Source organism: Bubalus bubalis, chromosome 2 (genome assembly GCF_019923935.1).
Source record: "Bubalus bubalis isolate 160015118507 breed Murrah chromosome 2, NDDB_SH_1, whole genome shotgun sequence".
NCBI classification, from domain to species: Eukaryota; Metazoa; Chordata; class Mammalia; order Artiodactyla; family Bovidae; genus Bubalus; species Bubalus bubalis.
Genome location: NC_059158.1, coordinates 116746752 through 116766618, shown reverse-complemented (window position 1 = coordinate 116766618; position 19867 = coordinate 116746752). Strand labels below are relative to the sequence as shown.

The 19867-nt window shown below is 39.2% G+C and overlaps 1 protein-coding gene across 7 annotated transcripts in view; it reads right to left on the bottom strand.

Annotated features, from left to right (window-relative positions):
- The window catches only part of NCKAP5 (NCK associated protein 5), a 1209945-nt gene that overhangs the window by 336080 nt on the left and 853998 nt on the right, over positions 1 to 19867 (bottom strand). For all 7 annotated transcript variants that reach the window (XM_044936196.2, XM_025261907.3, XM_044936194.2 and 4 more), the window contains exon 7: positions 6682 to 6831. In XM_044936196.2, the coding sequence (XP_044792131.2) occupies positions 6682 to 6831 (150 nt within the window). The remainder of the gene's footprint in view (positions 1 to 6681; positions 6832 to 19867) is intronic.

Genomic DNA, 19867 nt, shown 5'->3' with positions numbered 1-19867 from the left:
CCTGGTGGGCTGCAGTCCATGGGGTCGCGAAGAGTCAGACACGACTGAGCAACTTCACTTTCACTTTCACTTCACTTAGACTTAAAGACTTGGAATCTCCTGGGTTGTCTCATAGGCGTCTGGTTTTTCAAAAGCTCCGTTCCTGCATGCGATTCATCCCTCTTATGCTTGCAGATGTCATTGCTACATTCATATAGGAGTGAGTTGTATCTCTCACTCCTAACTCATGGATTTTGCCCTTTCTACTGGATGGTTCCCAATGGCGCATCAGCATGCCCTAACATCCCTTGTCTTTTTTTTTAAAGAGTTCCTCTTGTACAATGTCTCTCTCCAGCTATGACTGTCAGCCATCTTGGCTTAACTTCACCAGAAACCTTAGAAGAGCTATCTATCTCCATGATGTCTCCATGTCTTTACCTGCCTACCAACTCAATAAGAAACTGTTGTTACCAGGCTTTTAGCTAACCCATCCCTTGCCAGAGCCAGTGAGGATTTCTGTGTTTCCTCTCTCTTATTCTCCCCTCAGCATTCGACGAGGTTGTCCTTGAAACACGTTCTTCCTCAGGCATCTATGACACCTCATCATTCTGATTTTTCTCCCAGCTCACTAGCTACTGTTTCCTGGTCTCATTTGCTGGCTCTTCTTCCTCTGCTGGACCACCAATAGAGAGGTGCCCCAGGGCTCTGTCCTCTGCCTCCTTAAGGTCCACCTTCATGGCCTTATTAAGTTCCACAATGTAGAATGTCATCTATATTCTGATGACACTCAAATCTATATGTCTAGCCCTGACCTTGGCCTTGGATAGCCAATTGCCTATCGAACATCATCACTCGAATGTTTAATAGGCATCTCAATTCGACATGGACACAGTAAATTGACGATGGTACATTTCTTTCCCCAAGCCTTGCCTCTCTCAGAAATCTGGAACACCCCACGTTCAGTTACTAAGATCAAAAGCCTAAAAGTCATCCTTGTGTCTCATTTTCTCTATATTCCACATCCAATACTTCAGTAATTCCAGTAGGCTTTATTTTTAAAATATTTTCTTACTTGACTATTTCTTGCCAGCATAGCATAGAGAAAATACACAACTGGAAATCAAATTCTCACACTTAACCTGATCTTGGGTAAGTTATCCAGCTTGCCTGGAACTCCAGTTTCATTATCTGTAAAATGGGGATACTAATCATATACATCTCACTCCACAGGGTTGCTATGAAGATTACAATAGTGTATATGTGTACATGTGTACGTGTGTGAAAATCATCATTACAAATCCCCACTAGTGCACTGATATTACTGTATAGTTTTATTGTTTTTCCTCCATTAGTCCTAAGTTGCCCAACTAGACCAGTCTAATAATATGTTTTGTTTGGAATCTGAAACAACCTCCTACCTGATCTTCTCTACCTCTGTACTGCTGCTGCTGCTAAGTCTGACTTTAGTCACGTCTGACTCTGCGACCCTATGGACCGTAGCCTGCCGGTGTCCTCTGTCCATGGGATTCTCAGCCCACAAACCAGCAAGAATTGTCTTTCTAAAGCACACATCAGATAATGCTACTTCCCTAGTTAAAAATCTCTACTGGCTTTCCTTTCCATGTATCATTATGTTAGAAGTCTTTACTGACCTAGAAGGCTTTAAAGGGTATAGCCTTTGTCTACTTCACTGAACTCAATTTCATTCCAGTTTTCAAATCTTATATCTTATTTCCCTAGGACAAAGTTCTTACTTCTGTTCCCCTAAATTGCCAAGTTTTCTACCATCTCTGGGCTTTCACACTTACAATTTCTTCTTGTTTGTCTTCCAGACACTTACACAGCCGTCTCCTTTTTTTTAGTGATATTACCTCCACATGACCCAATATGAGAAGCCGTTGGAGATAAATACCTCTCCCATTTCCATCCCCAGAGTCTCTACTACTGTATCACCTCATTTTTTCTTATTCAGAGGGTCTTATTTATATATTCCTTGTTTGCTTATTTATTATTTTATTTAAGTTTGTACATTTTGTCTGCATTCCCTGGGGTTGACTGGGGTTGAGGACCATGAAAATTTATCAAATCCCAGTGTCTAGAATAGTGTTTGGCCCATAGAAGGCATTCAGTTAATATCTATTGACTAAAAAATCAACATATAATTGTGATGTGTGGCCAGATTTAAGAATTGCTATTCTAGACTACCTCATTTTAAACAGGAGTTACGATTAACAAGAATGCTTAAGCTTAGCACTTTAATTGTCCTACTTTCATGGAAAGTTTAACTGAGCCAAGAAAGCTATTCACTTTAACAAATTTAATTGCCATATTTTTTCTGCACAGAGTAAATCTTTCCTATAAGAAGCTAAGTTCTTCAGACTTCAGGCTGTAGCTACCTTAGGCTTCAGCATGAACCTGGAGGCTCAAAACTCCCAGATGGTCTCAGGCCAGTCCTCCTTCTGGCTAGAGTCTGAGAATGAGAGATGCAATGGGAGTTAAAAGTGAGTATAGGGATGTCCAGGTTGACTTTTGGTCAAGTACGAAGTTGGTTAATGCATGGGGAGAAAGAGCTGTTTGGTCCATAGGGAGAGGGTTTGGAGACAAGGGAATTGTGCATTTCAAGGAACGTGCCAAAAGCAAACCTGGGGCCTGAGGCCAAAGCCCAGGAGTAGAGAATAAGGAAGATACAAGGTCAAATCAATGGACTGTGAAGGTCAAGTCTGGGAAGAATCTTTAAATCAATGGTCCGGGATGGGGTAGGAGAAAGGAATGGCAGGGGCCTGTGACATGGTGGTGCCGTGTCAATGAAAATGGTGAGCTCTATTCTGAGAAAGCAGTCTCTGATAGCAGCCATAGAAATCTAAACTTTTCTTAAAAACAGAAAATACCATGCTTAGCACTTAAGAGTTACAGAAAATGTCCAAGCAGCATCCAGATTGCCTATATGGTCCTTGTGGCATAGACATAAAATATATCAAATGGTTTCTCCAGCAGACATCAGGATCCCAAATGAAAATTATCATTTAGACCAAGGGGAAGCAGTTGCTGGGTGGTGATGTGAAGTGCCCTGCTCTTCTGCATCAACACTTGACAAATGCCAAAACCAAGGCACTGAGTGGAGAAAACAACTGCTAAGAGAAGAAAAAAAAAAAAAAGTGTGACATGCATGTGTATATGAAATTATTATTTTGGCTGCTGGATAAGGAGCTCTATTTGGAAGGTTAATAAATGTCTTATTTAGCAAAATACCTTGATGAGCCAGGGAACAGTGTGGAATGAGACCATGAATGAGGTACAGAGACCAACAGAGCTCTATGCAACAACATGATGGGGAGTATGGCAAGGGGAGAGGGAACTTGTGAGAAAAAGCTGGTCTCTGCCAGGAGGCTTGGAACTGATAAGTGGCCAGTGAGGAATGCCCAACAGCTGAGGGACTTGGAGGAAGCGCTCTCTAAAGGGTAAGTGCAAAGCCCTTAGCCTTGGGGACATTCTGCATGACTACATATTCTTTGTGGGATTGGATTTTGGGAAAAGTGAATAAAGTGGGTTCTGTTTCACCTGAGATTGATTCTGAAAGAAGAGGGATTGACAGTTGAATGGTATAGAAACACAGCCCCTGGAATGACCACAGGTAGGCGTGGGAGCACTAGACTTTCTTCAGGCTGGGGGATCTGGTGCTTGGACAACGTATACTTAATTCTCAAAGTCTGGGATGACTCAACTATAATCTAGGCTGTTCTTTAAAAGATTCATTTTATTCAAGTACAGTTGATTTACAATGTTGTGTTAATTTCTATAAAGCAAAGTGATTCAGTTATACATATATATGCATTCTCTTTCATATTCTTTTCCACTTGGTCTATCACAGGGAACTGAATATAGTTCTCTGTGCTATACAGTTGAACCTTGTTGTTTATCCATTCTGTATATAATAGTTTGTATCTGCTATTTCCAAACTCTCAGTCTATCCCTGAATCAGTTCAGGCTGGCTTTGAATAATATTGTGATATTCATCAAGAACATAATATTAGAAGTCAAGTTTGTGTCTCTTCTTTTCTGCACCTGTTTGTGGAGCAGGAATGAATGAAATCAGCTTTCCATCACTCTGACAATCATAACTCTTTGCTTCCTACCACACCAGGGGCCAAGAGATTAGGGTACAAAAATATGATTGTTTCAAAAATACTCTGATGGAAAAGAAAATATTTTTGTCTTTCTAAAATCTTGCTGCACGACATCAAAATTCACCAAAGTAATTTTGAAGCATTATGGTTAATTCACCGGCAATCTTCCAAAAGAGCATTTTGTTAAAGTGTAGAAATCTATGTGGGGGTCTGTGACCAGCTCTGATTACAGTCTATCAAAATCAGTCTTTTATCATCTCACAGTAATTGTTAACTTATGCAAAGGGTTCTATACAGAGAACACAAATACTAAATCTTAAAAAATAAAGTAACACAAAAGTCTTGAAACAATCAGAGGATGTATAACTGTGTGTGTGTTTGTGTATGTGATATGATTTCTTTTTATTATCTGTTTACGTAGACAATAGTGACTACTATTAGGAGCAAGGAGAGAGTTCATTTACTATTCAGTAAAGAATTTTAGGAAACAAGTCATGACATTGTGACTAGAGAACATTAATTTAGGAAATAAAATATTTTTTTAATTAAAAATGTAGGGCTTAATGGCACTTAGAGATATCATCTATTGCATCCAACTGATCCTGGAGGCAAGAGTTGTTGCCTGAAGTGTAAAGATCTCTGTGAAAGAAAAAAGAAAACAAAAAACTGTTCTCTCTTACTCAGTGAGGGTTTAAAAAACATTTGCTGCCAAAGATATTTTTTAGAAACCTCTTAGCTTGATTAAATAAAATATCCTTCAAAAGTTGTCTCAGTGACAATTAGATGAACTAAAAGCAATTCTGACTGTGATCATCAATAAGACTAACAATTTAAGTATGTGGTTCTAGGTAAATTGTAATATCAATTCATTTCTACAATTAAATCCAGTTAATTCAACATCAAGACAAATCTGAGTTCTCAAAACTCTCAGATAATAGCCTCAGTTTCCTTTGAGGAGGCCTTTCTACCTTTCACAGCGATTATCTTGAAAATGACAAATGAGAACCTTTGGGGAAAGAGGTGAATATTGGCCCTTTGCTCAGAAGGAACTGCCAGAGGGTCCCTAAGTTGACCTCTCTTCTGCCCCATATGTGACCTCACACACTAAACCTTCAGTCACTCTGGCGTGGAACAGCTGAAGTTTTTCATTCATAGTTCTTGTATTAATGATTGTACTCAGATAAAGAGGAGAAAAATCACGTAAGGAAAGGCAGGGGCCTTGGAGTAGGAGGATAGAAAAGACCATAGGCCAGGCACTGTTGTACAAATATTAACTCACTCAGCCCTCATTACTTCCCTGTAAGGTAAGTTACTATTATCCCCAGTTTTGCAGTTGAGGCAACAGAGGCATAGAGTCTAATTGATTTGCCCAAGGATTCAAAACTAGAAAATAATAAAACTGAAATTCAAACCAATCTGTGGGAATCTGTCTCCAAAGTCCATAATCTTATTCCTTTCACTTTACTATTGCTGAGGAAATTAAAGTAAAAATGGCATGCGTCTAGAGACAACATGGTAAGTTAGGATTAGGGACAGAACTGCAGAAGTCAGTAAAAGAAAAGAAGATCTTCCAAGGTCATGTTTCTTTACGTTACCGCAGGAAGTTTCAGGATTCTGCAGACCCTGTGGTGAAAGTGAAAGTTGCTCAGCCATGTCCAGCTCTTTGCAACCCCATGGACTGTAACCCACCAGGCTTCTCTGTCCATAGAATTCTCCAGGCAAGAACACTGGGGCTACAGTTTTAGATATTGGCTGAGGCCCCATTGTGCCTAGTTTAAGAAGAGGTGGCCTTACCATAGTCCTTGCTTAAAAATAATTACGTTCCAGTATTATATGCAAACAAAACATTTATTGAAAGGAGGTAAGTCAACTCACAGAACAAGGCATCTTTGCTGGATCTTTCAGCATGTGAACTAATAACTAACATGCTCTTTGAGGGCTGCTATAAACATTCAGGAATTAATAGTTGAAATGATGTCAAATGCCACCAAGTAACAGCCCAGAGGTGTCGAACTGTCTTGAAGGACTACAGAGGTCGAAAACCCTCCTTAACGCACCCTTAGTGCAACTTCACCTCTATTTATATATGTTTTATATGTTGAACTTCAGCATAAGCTTTTTCTGTTTTTTGAAGAAATAGCTCTACTGCTTAACATTATTTTTCTTATAATAGTACTTACACAGTATTCAATAGTTTGTTTATTCATTCATTTATTCAATCGTTAGGTATTAGGAAAATAAAGCAAGAATATCACTCAGCCCTTCCTTCAAGGAACTTGCAATTTTAGGGAAACTGATCTAGTTTGAGGGCCATACCGAATTTAAGATGAATTCTTGTCTTATGTACTCTTTTCAAGGCAAGACAGTCATAGTTACTAGGTTAGGACTCATTCAGTGAAACAAATTTTAGTGTTATACCCATCATTGACAAAGACATCCTCAATGGCAGCTACTAGATCCTATTAGTCTGAGAGAACTAAGAAAGGGAGATTTATCCTTTCTCAAAAGCAGTGCCAATAAAAGAAGTAGAATGCGGTTATTTTTCTTTAAACGTGTAGAAAATGGTTCCATTTCTTACCTCTAGCGCTTTCAATCTTTCTAACAGCCATTTGGTCTTGCCTTTCCCCTCATCTGCACTGCTCCCTTCACTCCTTGAGTCCTCATCTAGCACCATGTGACGGCCTTCCAAAGCTGCCTTGTGTTTTCGCTCTTCTTCTGACAGTTTTTCCTGAAGCAAGAAAGAATTGTTGTTTTTAGTAATCTTCACTGAAAAATAAGGAAGAGTTTAAGGCTGAAAAGTCTGGAATCTTCCTACTCTTTTTGCTTTCTTTCCAGGGCTGAGGTAGAGAAAATTTTGCTAAACAAATTCTGAGTGGTGCTTATATTAGAGGTGCTTAATACTATAAACACAAGAGATAACTTTAATGAATGTTGGCAGGTCAAGTCATTGGGTTACCACCACTGAATGTACATGTTCTCTGCCCTGCTGGAGAAGTGACTGACCCCACAAAGTTGTAGGTGAAGTCATGTGGTTAATTCACTTAGATCTGCACTGTGAAATTCAGCTCTGCTCTAAACTGCGGGAAAGTCAGTCAGTCTTGATACCTGTGAATAGCTTAGTTCCTCAAAATAAGATCATCAAAGTCACTGGACGTGCAACCAGTATAAGGTAAAAGAAAATATGACAAAATATCTAAATGGTAAAGATCTCAGAATTCTATGCTGAAACCACTTAGTTCCTTCTGCTCAATAATGACATGGCTCTTAAGGGCCCTATAGCCCCCTTTCTAGAAAATACTTCGGGATCTGTAGTATAGGCTTGAGGCAGACATAAAATGTTATCTTGCCTGGCCTCCCTAATTGTTGGTGGCTCCTTACTCAACCCTGTCACTTGCAGCTTTTTGGAAGTTGGGAAGTATTAATTTCAGCCTCATGACTGGCTCTTGCTTTCAAGGTAAAAAGAAATGTCAAGAGCATATCATATGAAAAAAGATATCTCATCCACTTTTATACATACATCAAGACACTGTGCTACAGAATCTGGTGTCATCATTCCATCACACTTTTTAACTCTAACCAGAATGCTGTAGAAATCTTTGTATTGATACAGCTGGTTGCCAACCATGTGGGCTAAACTGGATTTCAGTGGTGAGAGGTTTCTTTATATTCAGCACTAGACTGATATCATTTGCAAATATAAAAGTATTAAGAGATAGGATTCTTAAAAAACCCACTGGGAAAAGAACAGCATAAGCAGGAAAAAAAAAACAAAATAGGTTTTTTAACTGTGTTCATAAAAGTGTTTTGCATGTTCTGAAATTATTTAACTTCTTTTTTGAAAATAAAATATGAAGGAAAAAATTCAATGTATATGTACACATATATAAGTATACTTGCATGTATAAATACCTAAAACATTGCAGACTATATAGAAACTTAACCCATGTTAATCTGTTTCCTAACAGATTTCAAGATATAATTTCCATTTCTTTATATAAATGTGCAATTGACTAAGCAGGTGATAGCTCTTTATAAAATCCGGCCTGGGTGTATCCACATACAATATACAGGTGTGTCCACTTTTGTTGCTGGAGTTAGTTCGGTTCAGATACAAGCTCAGCAAGTTTAAAGTGCAGATCCCCAAGCCAAGACAAACATCCAGGACTGTATTTTTATAGCTTTGATTCGTTAAGGTTTGTTCACTCATCAGACCTTCATTTCCATGATAAGGACTTGAAATCTGCAGTTACAACTCAATTTAGAAATACAATATTGTAAAGTAAAAAAAAAAAGAAATAAAGAGGTCCTTCTATTTCTCTTTTAAGATTCGAGAGCACTATACTTAAACACTAAATTGGGATTACAAAGCAAGCTTTAAAAAAATATATCATCTACCACTATTTCTCTGTGTGTGTATACACACATAAATAATTAGGATTCTACTTAATTAAATAGAATTATTCTATCTAATTAAAACAAACAAAGAAAAGTCATTGGTATAAACTGAAAGCCAAAAGACTTTGGGATATGGCAGCCAGATTCCACACCTACCATTTATCAGCTTTGCAAATAATATTGGGCAAACTACTTAATTTCAATAACTCTTGGTGTCTTTGTCTCCTAAATGCTTAAATGAGGTTAACAGCCTCACACATAACATGCACACATCTACAGTCAATTCTCATTATTCATGATAGTTGTGTTCACTGAATTAACAAATACTGAATCATTGCTCCTAGGGGAGATATAGGGTTAGGTTTTTGGAGGCCTTTGGTTGCAACAGTTTCATCACTAATCAATACGTAATCTTGTTTTATGAGTGTTTCTATTTAAAGACATCTTGTTTAATATATATTGTTGATTAATTAGCACTGAACTAACCACAAAAGGCACTATAACTCATGCTTAAACAAAGCTTATCTAATAGCCATTTTCTCCATGAGGCACATCACAGCCTTCTTGCACTTTGGAAAATTAGATAGCAGTTCACACCATGTTTGGGGACTATTTTCAACAGTGAGACCACTCACAAAAAAATATAAAAAAGTGGCACTAAACAGAGTGTTAAAGGACACATTTCTAGTGGGAGAGCTGAAAAAAGAAGGCAGGACTTTGCTTTGGTTGACCTAAGCTGGGATAATACAGGTATTGAATAACTTAAAGCTTTCACCCCTCTGCAAATGTCCATGAATAACCATGAAAGCACAGCAGGCTTTCATTTTGGGGTTGCAAATAAATTTTCGGTAGTAAGTGAATTCAGAAAGTCCAAAAATAATGAGGACTGGCTATACGTATGCATACACTCACATTAAAGTGTCTAGGCACAGTGCCTAAATATTATTATATGAACGAACTGGACACAATTCAGCATAGTATAGATTATATATGAGTATTTAGGTTACATAAAATTCAAGGGTCACTTTACATAATTGAAGAAAGGGTGATCAATGATGACTGGGAGGAGTGATTTTGTAGAAACGGAAATGACTTATGCTTTGGTGGAGTGATACCACTTGAATAGGTAGAAAGGCATAGGATGGGAGTTCTGGTTAAAGAGAAAATTGGAACAAAGGCCCCCAGTCAGGAATGCATTTTGTCCTTATTGGTTCATGAGGAAACCGGTTTGATTATCTTGCAAGAAAAACTGAGAGGCAGGTAATAGAACTGGAGAGTAAAAGAAAGGGTTACTGGAGATGAGGAAGAAAAATTCAGATATCATTCATTAATTCATTTATTCATCCTATAAATGTTTATTAAACACAAAGTATTGGACATTTGATAGTCTAGTACTAGAGGTATGGCAAACAAGACAAAGTTCCTATACTCTATGAATTTGTATCCTAAGTGTGGGAAACACAATCAACTCCAAGTCAAATCAGTAAGCTCTATAACTGCAGCCAGTGGTATGTTTAGGGACAATATGAGATATGGTGTCATCGGTATAAGGCATGTCCGAGGAGGTGGTCATTTAAGCTGAGACCAAATGATGGGAAGGAAGCAGCTGGACAATGGTCTGGGAGAAAAACATTTCAAGTAGAAGAAACAGCAAAGCAAGTACCCAGTGGCAGGGCTAAGCTTGTCTTGCTGACCAGTTGAGAGAGAGTCTTTGTGATGGAGCATAGGAACTCTTAAGAGTAAAGAACAGCACGGAATGAGATTAGAGAGAGTTGGACCATGGCAGTCTTTCAAGGCATGGAAAGGGGTTTGGTTCTATTTTAAGTGCAGTAAAGAGGAACTGGAGGCTAAGTAGGGGAGTGATAAATTCTGGTTTACATTTTAGAAATGGCATCCTAACTGCTACAATGGACAATGGGCTGTGGAAGGAAGGAGCCAGGAGACCAGCTGGGAGGGTTTTCTACAAGAAGGAATAAAAATTAGGAATGCTCTGAAAGTATTGGATGGGAACTCACCAAAACCAGTTCTCATACTGGATGGTAGGCCAGACGCCCTGGATTTAAAATCCTGGTTTTACAATTGTGCCCCTTGCCGGGCAAAACATTCAATCTTTTCAATTCCTCAGTTTCCCCCAGATACAAAGTGAAATGGATGGACTAAATGTCCCTTGCAATATAAAGGTTCTAAGAATTCAATTATTCAAGACACAACTTTCAGGGAGGAAAAGTTATTAATATGCTCAATGGTAACAGAAATGACAAGAATGACAAGAGGACACAAAAAGGACCTCTACGTTTTGTAATAAGAAGGCTGTTACTGGGAACTTGAGAGCTATTTGACTCAAGTGCGATGATGGTAACCAAATTGTCAGTGGTTATGCAAAAAGTGAAAAGAGAAAATAGCAGCAATTTTCTCAGATGCTTATTTGAAAGAGTGGCAGGGAAGGAAAGGAAATATAAAGAACTACAGCCAAAGAGCATTGAAGAGACAAGTGGAAACCTTGATTTCAAGATGCAGAAAACTGAGTTGTTTGAAGAAATAAAGAGAACAGGTGGAACTAAAGAGATGCTAGCAAAGGTGGTATGAAGATAGGAAGAGATCTCCCAAGCAGAGAAGGCAGAGCGTTTCGAAGGGCTTTGAAGGAAAAGTCAATGTTTGTTTGTTTTTTTAAATGTGGTTCCCTGCAAAATATCATGTCACAGCGTAATTTCCCAGTTAGTACTGCTAAGTCCTTAGTTAGTGTCTAGCCTGGGTTCTTAAAGAACAAGGATTTAAATGCACGTAGTCCATTTGAGACATGCAAAAAACATCAGTTTGGAAGTGACTTAAGCAAGGGAGCCACTGGAGGGCATATTATTAACCAACTGAAGTTAAATCCATGGGAAACTCAGGGAAATGGAACAAAACACAGAGCTCAGAATCATCCCACCCTAGGGCTAAGGGTGTATGTGTGTGTGTGCTCAGTCACGTCCAACTCTTGTGACCGCAGAGACAGTCACCTGCCGGGCTCCTCTGTCCATGGGATTCTCCAGGCAATAATACTAGAGTGGGTTGCCATTTCCTTCTCCAGGGGATCTTCCCAACCTAGGAATCAAACCCAGGCCTCCTGCATTATAGGCAGACTCTTTACCAACTGCAAGGGAGTTGGGACATTCATGCACCAACCTCCAAAGAATCAGTAATTGGGGGCAGCTCCTGCGGTGTCAGTCTCCAGGCTGCCACAGGCAGTAAGGTTTTTAAAGATACTTCTCACATAAAAGCGCTCTTCAACACACACACTGATAGCTAGAGATCTCGGGAGCACTCTGGATGACTTTGGGGTACTGGCAGAGCGCCATCCATGTCCTCTACAAGTGGAGAGGAGGTTTGTGACTGCTTTATATGACCCCACCAGGAAAGAAAGCCACATTTGTACATTTCTCAGGCTTAAACGCACATTTTATTGTGCTTCAATTCTGTTAATAAAATGCCCTAAAATCAATCCAGTAAGCGCTATAGAGTTATCCATCCTATCCTTTTCTTTACTCTTGTCTCTTTAAGCACATACCAATGAGAGTGTTGGAGTGTAATGTAATATTGAGGAGGAAGACAAATGGAAAGGACATATTAAGTAAACAGATGAGCAAAAGAGGAAAATAGGTGGAGAGAAGCAAGGAGAAGGGAGAGTTGTGGGAGAGTTGGATGGCTAAACCCCATTGACAGATGACTACTGTCGATTTCAGACAGGACAGCTGTTGAATTTATACTATGCTTAAAAAGCATGACCATATTTTAAAAAGTTAAGTATACGAATTCTATATACACATAAATAACCCATTTCAACCAGAAATATTAGACTCTTTTCTATTAATAATTAATCTCCTGTGATTTACCTGGTAAAAAGAGAGCAGGACAGAGGTCAGAAACATATTTTAAATAAAATGTATTCTTCATATAAACCTTTAACAGGGAAACAAGACAAATGAGCCAAGTCCACTCCTGAGAATGGCAAACTGTGAAGAGAATAAGTTGATTCCAGAGGTGACCTGTTTTCATGTTTTAGTCCTTTATGGACTTTAATCAGCAGTGAATTCTATAAAAGTGAGGCCACCACAAAACACTTTCACTCCCCACATATTTCACATATGGTTGAGGCCATAAGCTTGTTGCTCTCAACAAATACCAGTGGGTATGCAGGAAGTTAAAGATTTAGAAGTTCAGTTAGTATCCAAGGGTTTAAATCAAACTCTGCCTTGAAGGTACATAAAGCAATCCCTGGAGCTATAAGTTTCTTTAAGCGGTTACCAGGGCAATGATTCACCTGTGGGGGAGCCCTTATCTTTTGTTCTCACGTAGTCAGCATCATCAGACCTATGCAAAATAATATCGATCAACACAAAGCTCTCAGGTGCATCAGCTCAGCTCAGATAGATGACAGTCCAGGGGGTTCAGTTAGTTCAAAGAGCAGGCAGGACAGCCCGTTACAGATGGCCAGCTACTATTCAAAAACATAATTGAGGAAAGTGATCATAAGACCCTGCTTCCAAATTATGTCCTATTCATCTTTTGGTCACCAGCTTCCCCTAGCCCAGCACAATGGGATTCAGGCAAGGTTTCATGAAGTCATCTTACTTTATAACTAATTAATTAATCCATCCATCCAATACATATGTACTGAGTAGCTTTTGTATGCCAGGCACTGTGGAAGATGCCAGAGGTAGAAAGGTGAATAAAAACACATGTGGAGCCTGTGTTCATGAAGCTCAGAGTCTTGTGGAAGGAGACAGTAATCAAAATGTCACCAGCAAATATAAAATAACACTGTGATGTGTTCTGGGAAGAAGAGATTCCAGGAGCTCTGAAAAATCATCACTAGAGGGATGCCAGAGAGGTTAGGAAAGCCAATGTTCATGTTTACCACCATGGCAGTTAACCAGGAAATGCCCATGAGGTTGGGGAGGGAAAGAGCAATTTTTAAAAAGTCTGAAAGGAGGTATGCGTAGCTGGGGAGGAAAGTGAAGCTCAGTGGACTAATGAGACCATGCCATAGGCCAAGGAACGTTGCCTTTACTCCAAGGGCAATAAGAAGCCATGGACTGTTTTCATGCACGTGTGTGTGTATACACATGCACACACATGATACAGGGTGGGGGAAGTTGACAAGGCAGAATCTGTTTTCTAAAATAGATCCCTGGTAAAGTGTGGAGGATGGATTGGAGCGAGGTTAACATAGACGTGGGGAAAATAAGATGCTACTGCAATAGTCTAAACAGGAGTAGACTGACCCATGATTAAAGTGACAATTTCACAAAATGAGACCTCATAGTCTGTAATTATCTAATGATTTTGATTCTTTAATATGCAGTTATTCCAAGAGTGACAAATACTAAAATTTCCTTAGGTCACTGTTGTTGGCTGGCATCAGTCAGTCATTGATCAATGGGTGTGGGGAGCAAAGTGTGGCTTCTTTAAAATGCAGATACCTTGGCCAACTTTGGCCCCAGTGGATTACAATATCTAGGAATGAGGCCAGGGATCTGTAATTTTAGAAAGCACCTCAGGTAATATTAATCTACGTCCAAATTTAAGAGCCTCTGGACAAAGATGCTTCAATACATAAATCATTTTTACTTTAGATGAGCTTTTGAGGTTGTCCATTTGATTTAATTCTTATAATTATTCTACAGAATAAACAGAATAATTATAAGAATGTTGCAGAATTGCCTGGTGTACAAGCTTGGCCTTAACATGGTGTCACTGCTGCCTTCCAGCCCATCAACTGGGGGAGTGACATTAGGTCTGAGCCCAGGACTGCGAGGATCATTAAAGATCATAAATTTGGGCAAAGGGGAAAGGCAGTGTATGCCACATGTGGACATAACTTGGTATTTCATTTGATAGGATAAAGGGAGCGTCAGCCTCATCTGTTTCTTGAGGGCCATCAAATTCCATCTCACTGTGATCTATTCTAATCCAGAGTGGGAAGAGACCCATTTTAGTTTTAGAACAAATAGAAATAAAAAATTTACATTCCAGTCCTAACTCTGCCACTAACCAGCTGTGTCATTTTAGTCAAGTCACATAACTTCTCTGTCCCTTAATTTCCTCATCTGTGAATAGAATATACAGAAATAGATTATCTCAAAGGTCCCTCCTAGCTTTAAATGTCTACGATTTTGATCATCTGTAAAAACTCAATTTAGAAGAATAAGTATTTAAATGCTACTGAAGTTCAGGAATGTTAATACAGAATGCCATTAAGGTTAGATCTGCCTAGGTAATAAAATCTGTTTGCTTCTTTCCAGAGTGTCTGTCTGTCTTCCTTGGGTAAAAACCTCCCCCACACTTTTTTTTTTTTTTTTTTTTTTGCTGTGTACTTTTCTTGGGCCCTAGGATAGACATCACCTAATCTAATCTTTGCATATTTTTTTTTTTTTTTGCATTTAGCATGTTTAATTCTCTGTCTGTAAGAAAGGAAAGACTTGGTAAGCAATATTAAGGGAGAATTTAGTGAAAGATACTTGTAACACTCACAGGAAATCATGCCCAACGTGAGTCCTGTATGTGAAAAGAGCCTTTGCTTAGAGGAGGAATAATTTCAAGTATCTTATGGTTGCAAGTATTTTTTTTTAAATCACCCATCTCTCTATTTTTATTATTTTTAATTCTGATGGCCAACACAAAGCCAATATACAGAAACTCTGCATATGTGGTAATAATAGTTATACTGTATTCCAGGTCATTCATTATTTTTCTAAAGGAGATTGTCCTTAGCTCCTACCATGAAAAGGAAGGAAGGAAGAAGGGAGGGAGAGAGTGAAGAGAGGAAGTGGAAGGGAAGGGAAGAGACCCACCTCAGGTACACACAGTGTTCTAACTTGAAGATGGCACAATGAAACCATGGGGATATGAAGAGATAACTATCTAACTCTGGAAAGATAGTCAGTCAAGGAAGTTGGAACATGTTTTTCATTTTGGATATCCAGCCATGTGTTAAATATCTGCCTACTAATTCATAGTAAAAATATAAAAATACATAATTTAAGACTGATCACATAAGGAAGAGACTTGGGTGGTATCAGCATAAAACATTAAGCCCTTTCCAGAACACAAAAGACATAAATAGCATCTAACATTTGTAGAACACTTCAGAGTTAAGCCAAATCACCTCATGCATATCATTTAACATACTCACTGCCATGGGGACATAAGACAAACAGCCTGGGATCCCTTTATAGACAAGAAAACAGGTTCCAATAGGTTACAAAAGTATAACTGTTAGTCGCTCAGTTGTGTTCAACTCTTTGTGACCCCATGGACTATAGCCCCAAGGCTCCTCTATCTCTCTAGGCAAGAATACTGGAGTGGCTTGCCATGCCCCTCTCCAGGGGATCTTCCTAATTCAGGAACTGAACTCAGTTCTCCTGCATTGTAGGTAGATTCATTACCATCTGAGCTGCTAGGGAAGGCCAATAGGTTACAAAGAGTCCTGTTAATATTTAGTGGCAGAGCCAGAATTTAATTACAGTGCAATTTCAAATGTCATGCTCTTTCTACATGTCCAGTTACTTCTTTTGGACTTTCCCATGCACCTATAGATCTATCCCTACTGCTAATTCTATCTGAGAATCTGTGATCATTATCCAACCATGGGCCATGCTGTGAGACCACGTCTTTCCAAGGTTCCCTGGTCATTTATCCAGGGAGCAGGTGATTTTATCAGAGATGTTGGATCTGGCCTCAGATGACTATCAGCACAGTAGATTTAACAAACCACAACCATTTCCATAGTTAATAATGATTCAATTACTTCAAAACAGAAACACATACCTACTATAAGAAAAATGAAAATGTAGAGGCCAGTCGTCTAGCTGACAGCTGCCCCATTGAGCCCCGGTGGCTTCAGCCTCTGATTTACTTACTCATTTGTTGTCTGGTTGTGGGGAGGGTGCACAGAATATATCGCCACTTTAGCTAGCACTTCGGCAAACACCATAACAACATTCCCAGGGATTGCTAGCAGCTTTTGTTCAGGACTAGCATACTAAATTTTACGGGGGAAACATAACGTCAGATAAATCACAGGGTTTTAAAAGAACATCCAATTTGTTCACAGTTTAACATTAGTACTGTCAGGCAAAACATATAAAACTCTTCTTTTTCATCCCTGGATTTGACTTACAAAGTGAACTCAGCACACAGTAAAATCCCCAAGATTAAATGTGCATGATGGATAAGAGAACAAAGTATTTTCTTTATGTCTCTAATATGAACCACGACCATTGGCATATCAATTCACATCTACTCCACATTATTCTTCACTCAAAACACTCCTCAATACTGCCAACTGTCTTCCATATTGAACAACTCTGTGAAGGTACATTAATAAATTTTCAGATGATGCTTTTATTGCCTGTTCCATCTATCAGCAACATTTATTTCCTTTAAAAAAAAGTTCAATTCCAAAAACACTTTAAAGGAAAACTCTACTGTGGAATAGGATGATGTGAAAAAGTGAGCTGTAATTTTCATTATAGGCATGCTTCAGGTGGTAAGAAATCTAAAAAAAAAAAAAAAAAAGTAACAGAAATGATGTCCTTGTAGCCCATAAATAGTTGTCTGAGTGTAACTCAAGCAGAAGGAAATCAAAAATGCTAAGAATGTTATGCAGGTGGAGAATTTCAGTAGTCAGTGGCTACACTTAAATGCTTGGGCATCACTAAATATAATTCATAAGTTAACATCAAAATTTGCATTCAAAATCTATCTCTTTTTCCTCTACTGCTCCCTTTCTCCCATCTTCCTAGCTTTCAGAGAGAATTCATGGAACAGGAGAGCCAGATAGCCACCAGGGGAAAGAGCTTGGGCTCAGCAAAGGCCATCCCAAAACGAACAAATTATTCAGTCCTTAACTAGTTAGTGGGCTTCCCTGGTGGCTCAGAGGTTAAAGCGTCTGCCTGCAATGCGGGAGACCTGGGTTCGATTCCTGGGTTGGGAAGATCCCCTGGAGAAGGAAATGGCAACCCACTCCAGTATTCCTGCCTGAAGAATCCCATGGACAGAGGAGCCTGGTGGGCTACATTCCACAGGGTTGAGAAGAGTTGGACATGACTGAGCAACTTCACTCACTTACTCACTAACTAGTTAGTGGTGGGTGGGTGTCTATATTACTGATGTCTTTATATACATCTCAACAGTCATATGTTTGCAATTCCTGGACAGAATTTTAAAGAAAATTTAACCAATTAAAAAATATTTAGAGACACTGATGTATAGAACAGTCTTATGGACTCTGTGGGAGAGGGAGAGGGTGGGAAGATTTGGGAGAATGGCATTGAAACATGTAAAATATCATGTATGAAACGAGTTGCCAGTCCAGGTTCGATGCACGATACTGGATGCTTGGGGCTAGTGCACTGGGACGACCCAGAGGGATGGTATGGGGAGGAAGGAGGGAGGAGGGTTCAGGATGGGGAACACATGTATACCTGTGGCGGATTCATTTTGATATTTGGCAAAACTAATACAATCTTGTAAAGTTTAAAAAAAAATATTTCTATCTCACTGTTTCCATAAATATATAGTGTCAGAAAACCAACATATCCAAATTTTTGTTTCAGAAAATATGATCAATACTATATATATTCTTATTTTGACAATTATTGCCAGGTCCATATTTATGTATCATCTGAGTTTGTTAAACTGAACTGAACTGACAAGTCTCTCCTAAGAAACAATTAAGTGTTCAAATACAATATTATTATTATTATTATAAATAATAGTTCAAAGCAAAGACATCACTTTGCTGACAAAGGTGCACATAGTCAAAGCTATAGTTTTTCCAGCAGTCATGTACAAATGTGAGAAATGAACCATAAAGAAGGCTGAGAACCAAAGAATCAATGCTTTCAAAATGTAGTGCTGGACTGTTTACAATAGCAAGGACATGGAAGCAACCTAGATGTCCATCGGCAGACGAATGGATAGGAAAGCTGTGGTACATATAAACAATGGAATATTACTCAGCTATTAAAAAGAATGCATTTGAATCAGTTCTAATCAGGTGGATGAAACTGGAGCCTATTATACAGAGTGAAGTAAGTCAGAAAGAAAAAACATCAATACAGTATATTAACACATATATATGGAATTTAGAAAGATGGTAACAATGACCCTATATGTGAGACATCAAAAGAGACACAGATGTAAAGAACAGACTTTTGGACTCTGTGGGAGAAGGTGAGGGTGGGATGATTTGAGAGAATAGCATTGAATCATGTATGTGAAATAGATTGCTAGTCCAGGTTCAATGCATGAGACAAGGTGCTCAGGGCTGGTGCACTGGGATGACCCTGAGGGATGGGATGGGGAGGGAGGTTCAGGATGGGGAACACAAGTACACCCATGACTGATTCATGTCAATGTATGGCAAAACTCACTACAATACTGTAAAGTAATTAGCCTCCAATTAAAATAAATAAATTAAAAAAATTTGGAATTCACATATGACAACCTGAAAAAAAAATAAATGTAGTGCTGGAGAAATGTCTTGAGAGTCCCTTGGACAGCAAGGAGACCAAAGCAGTCAATCCTAAAGGAAATCAACCCTGAATATTTATTGGAAGGACTGATGCTGAAGCTGGAGCTCAGCATCCAGCTGATACTTAGGCCACCTGATGCAAAAAGCCGACTCATTGGAAAAGACTCTGATGCTGGGAGGGATTGGGGGCAGGAGGAGAAGGGGACGACAGAGGATGAGACTGTTGGATGGCATCACCAACTCAATGGACATGAGTTTGAGCAAACTCCAGGAGATAATGAAGGACAGGAGAGCCTGGGGTGCTGTAGCCCATGGGGTTGCAGAGTCAGACATGACTTAGTGACTGAACAACATGGAGAAGAAAACTTATCATTTCAAATTCAATAAATAGATGTTATATGCAGTTCACTAGGTCCCAGTTATAACGTAAGACTCTCGGGGGTTGGAATGTTTTATAAACCACATCCCCATCATCACACAAAAGGCATTCAATAAATGTCCAATGTTGTTGGTGTGATGATGTTGAATAAGGAATGCTGCTGCTACTTCTTCTAAGTCACTTCAATCGTGTCCAAATCTGTGCAACCCCATAGATAGCAGCCCACCAGGCTCCCCCATCCCTGGGATTCTCCAGGCAAGAACACTAGAGTGGGTTGCCATTTCCTTCTCCAATGCATGAAAGTGAAAAGTGAAAGTGAAGTTGCTCAGTCGTGTCCAACTTTTAGCGACCCCATGGACTGCAGCCCACCAGGCTCCTCTGCCCATGGGATTCTCCAGGCAAGAGTACTGGAGTGGGTGCCATTGACTTCTCCAATGCCATGAAAGTGAAAAGTGAAAGTGAAGTTACTCA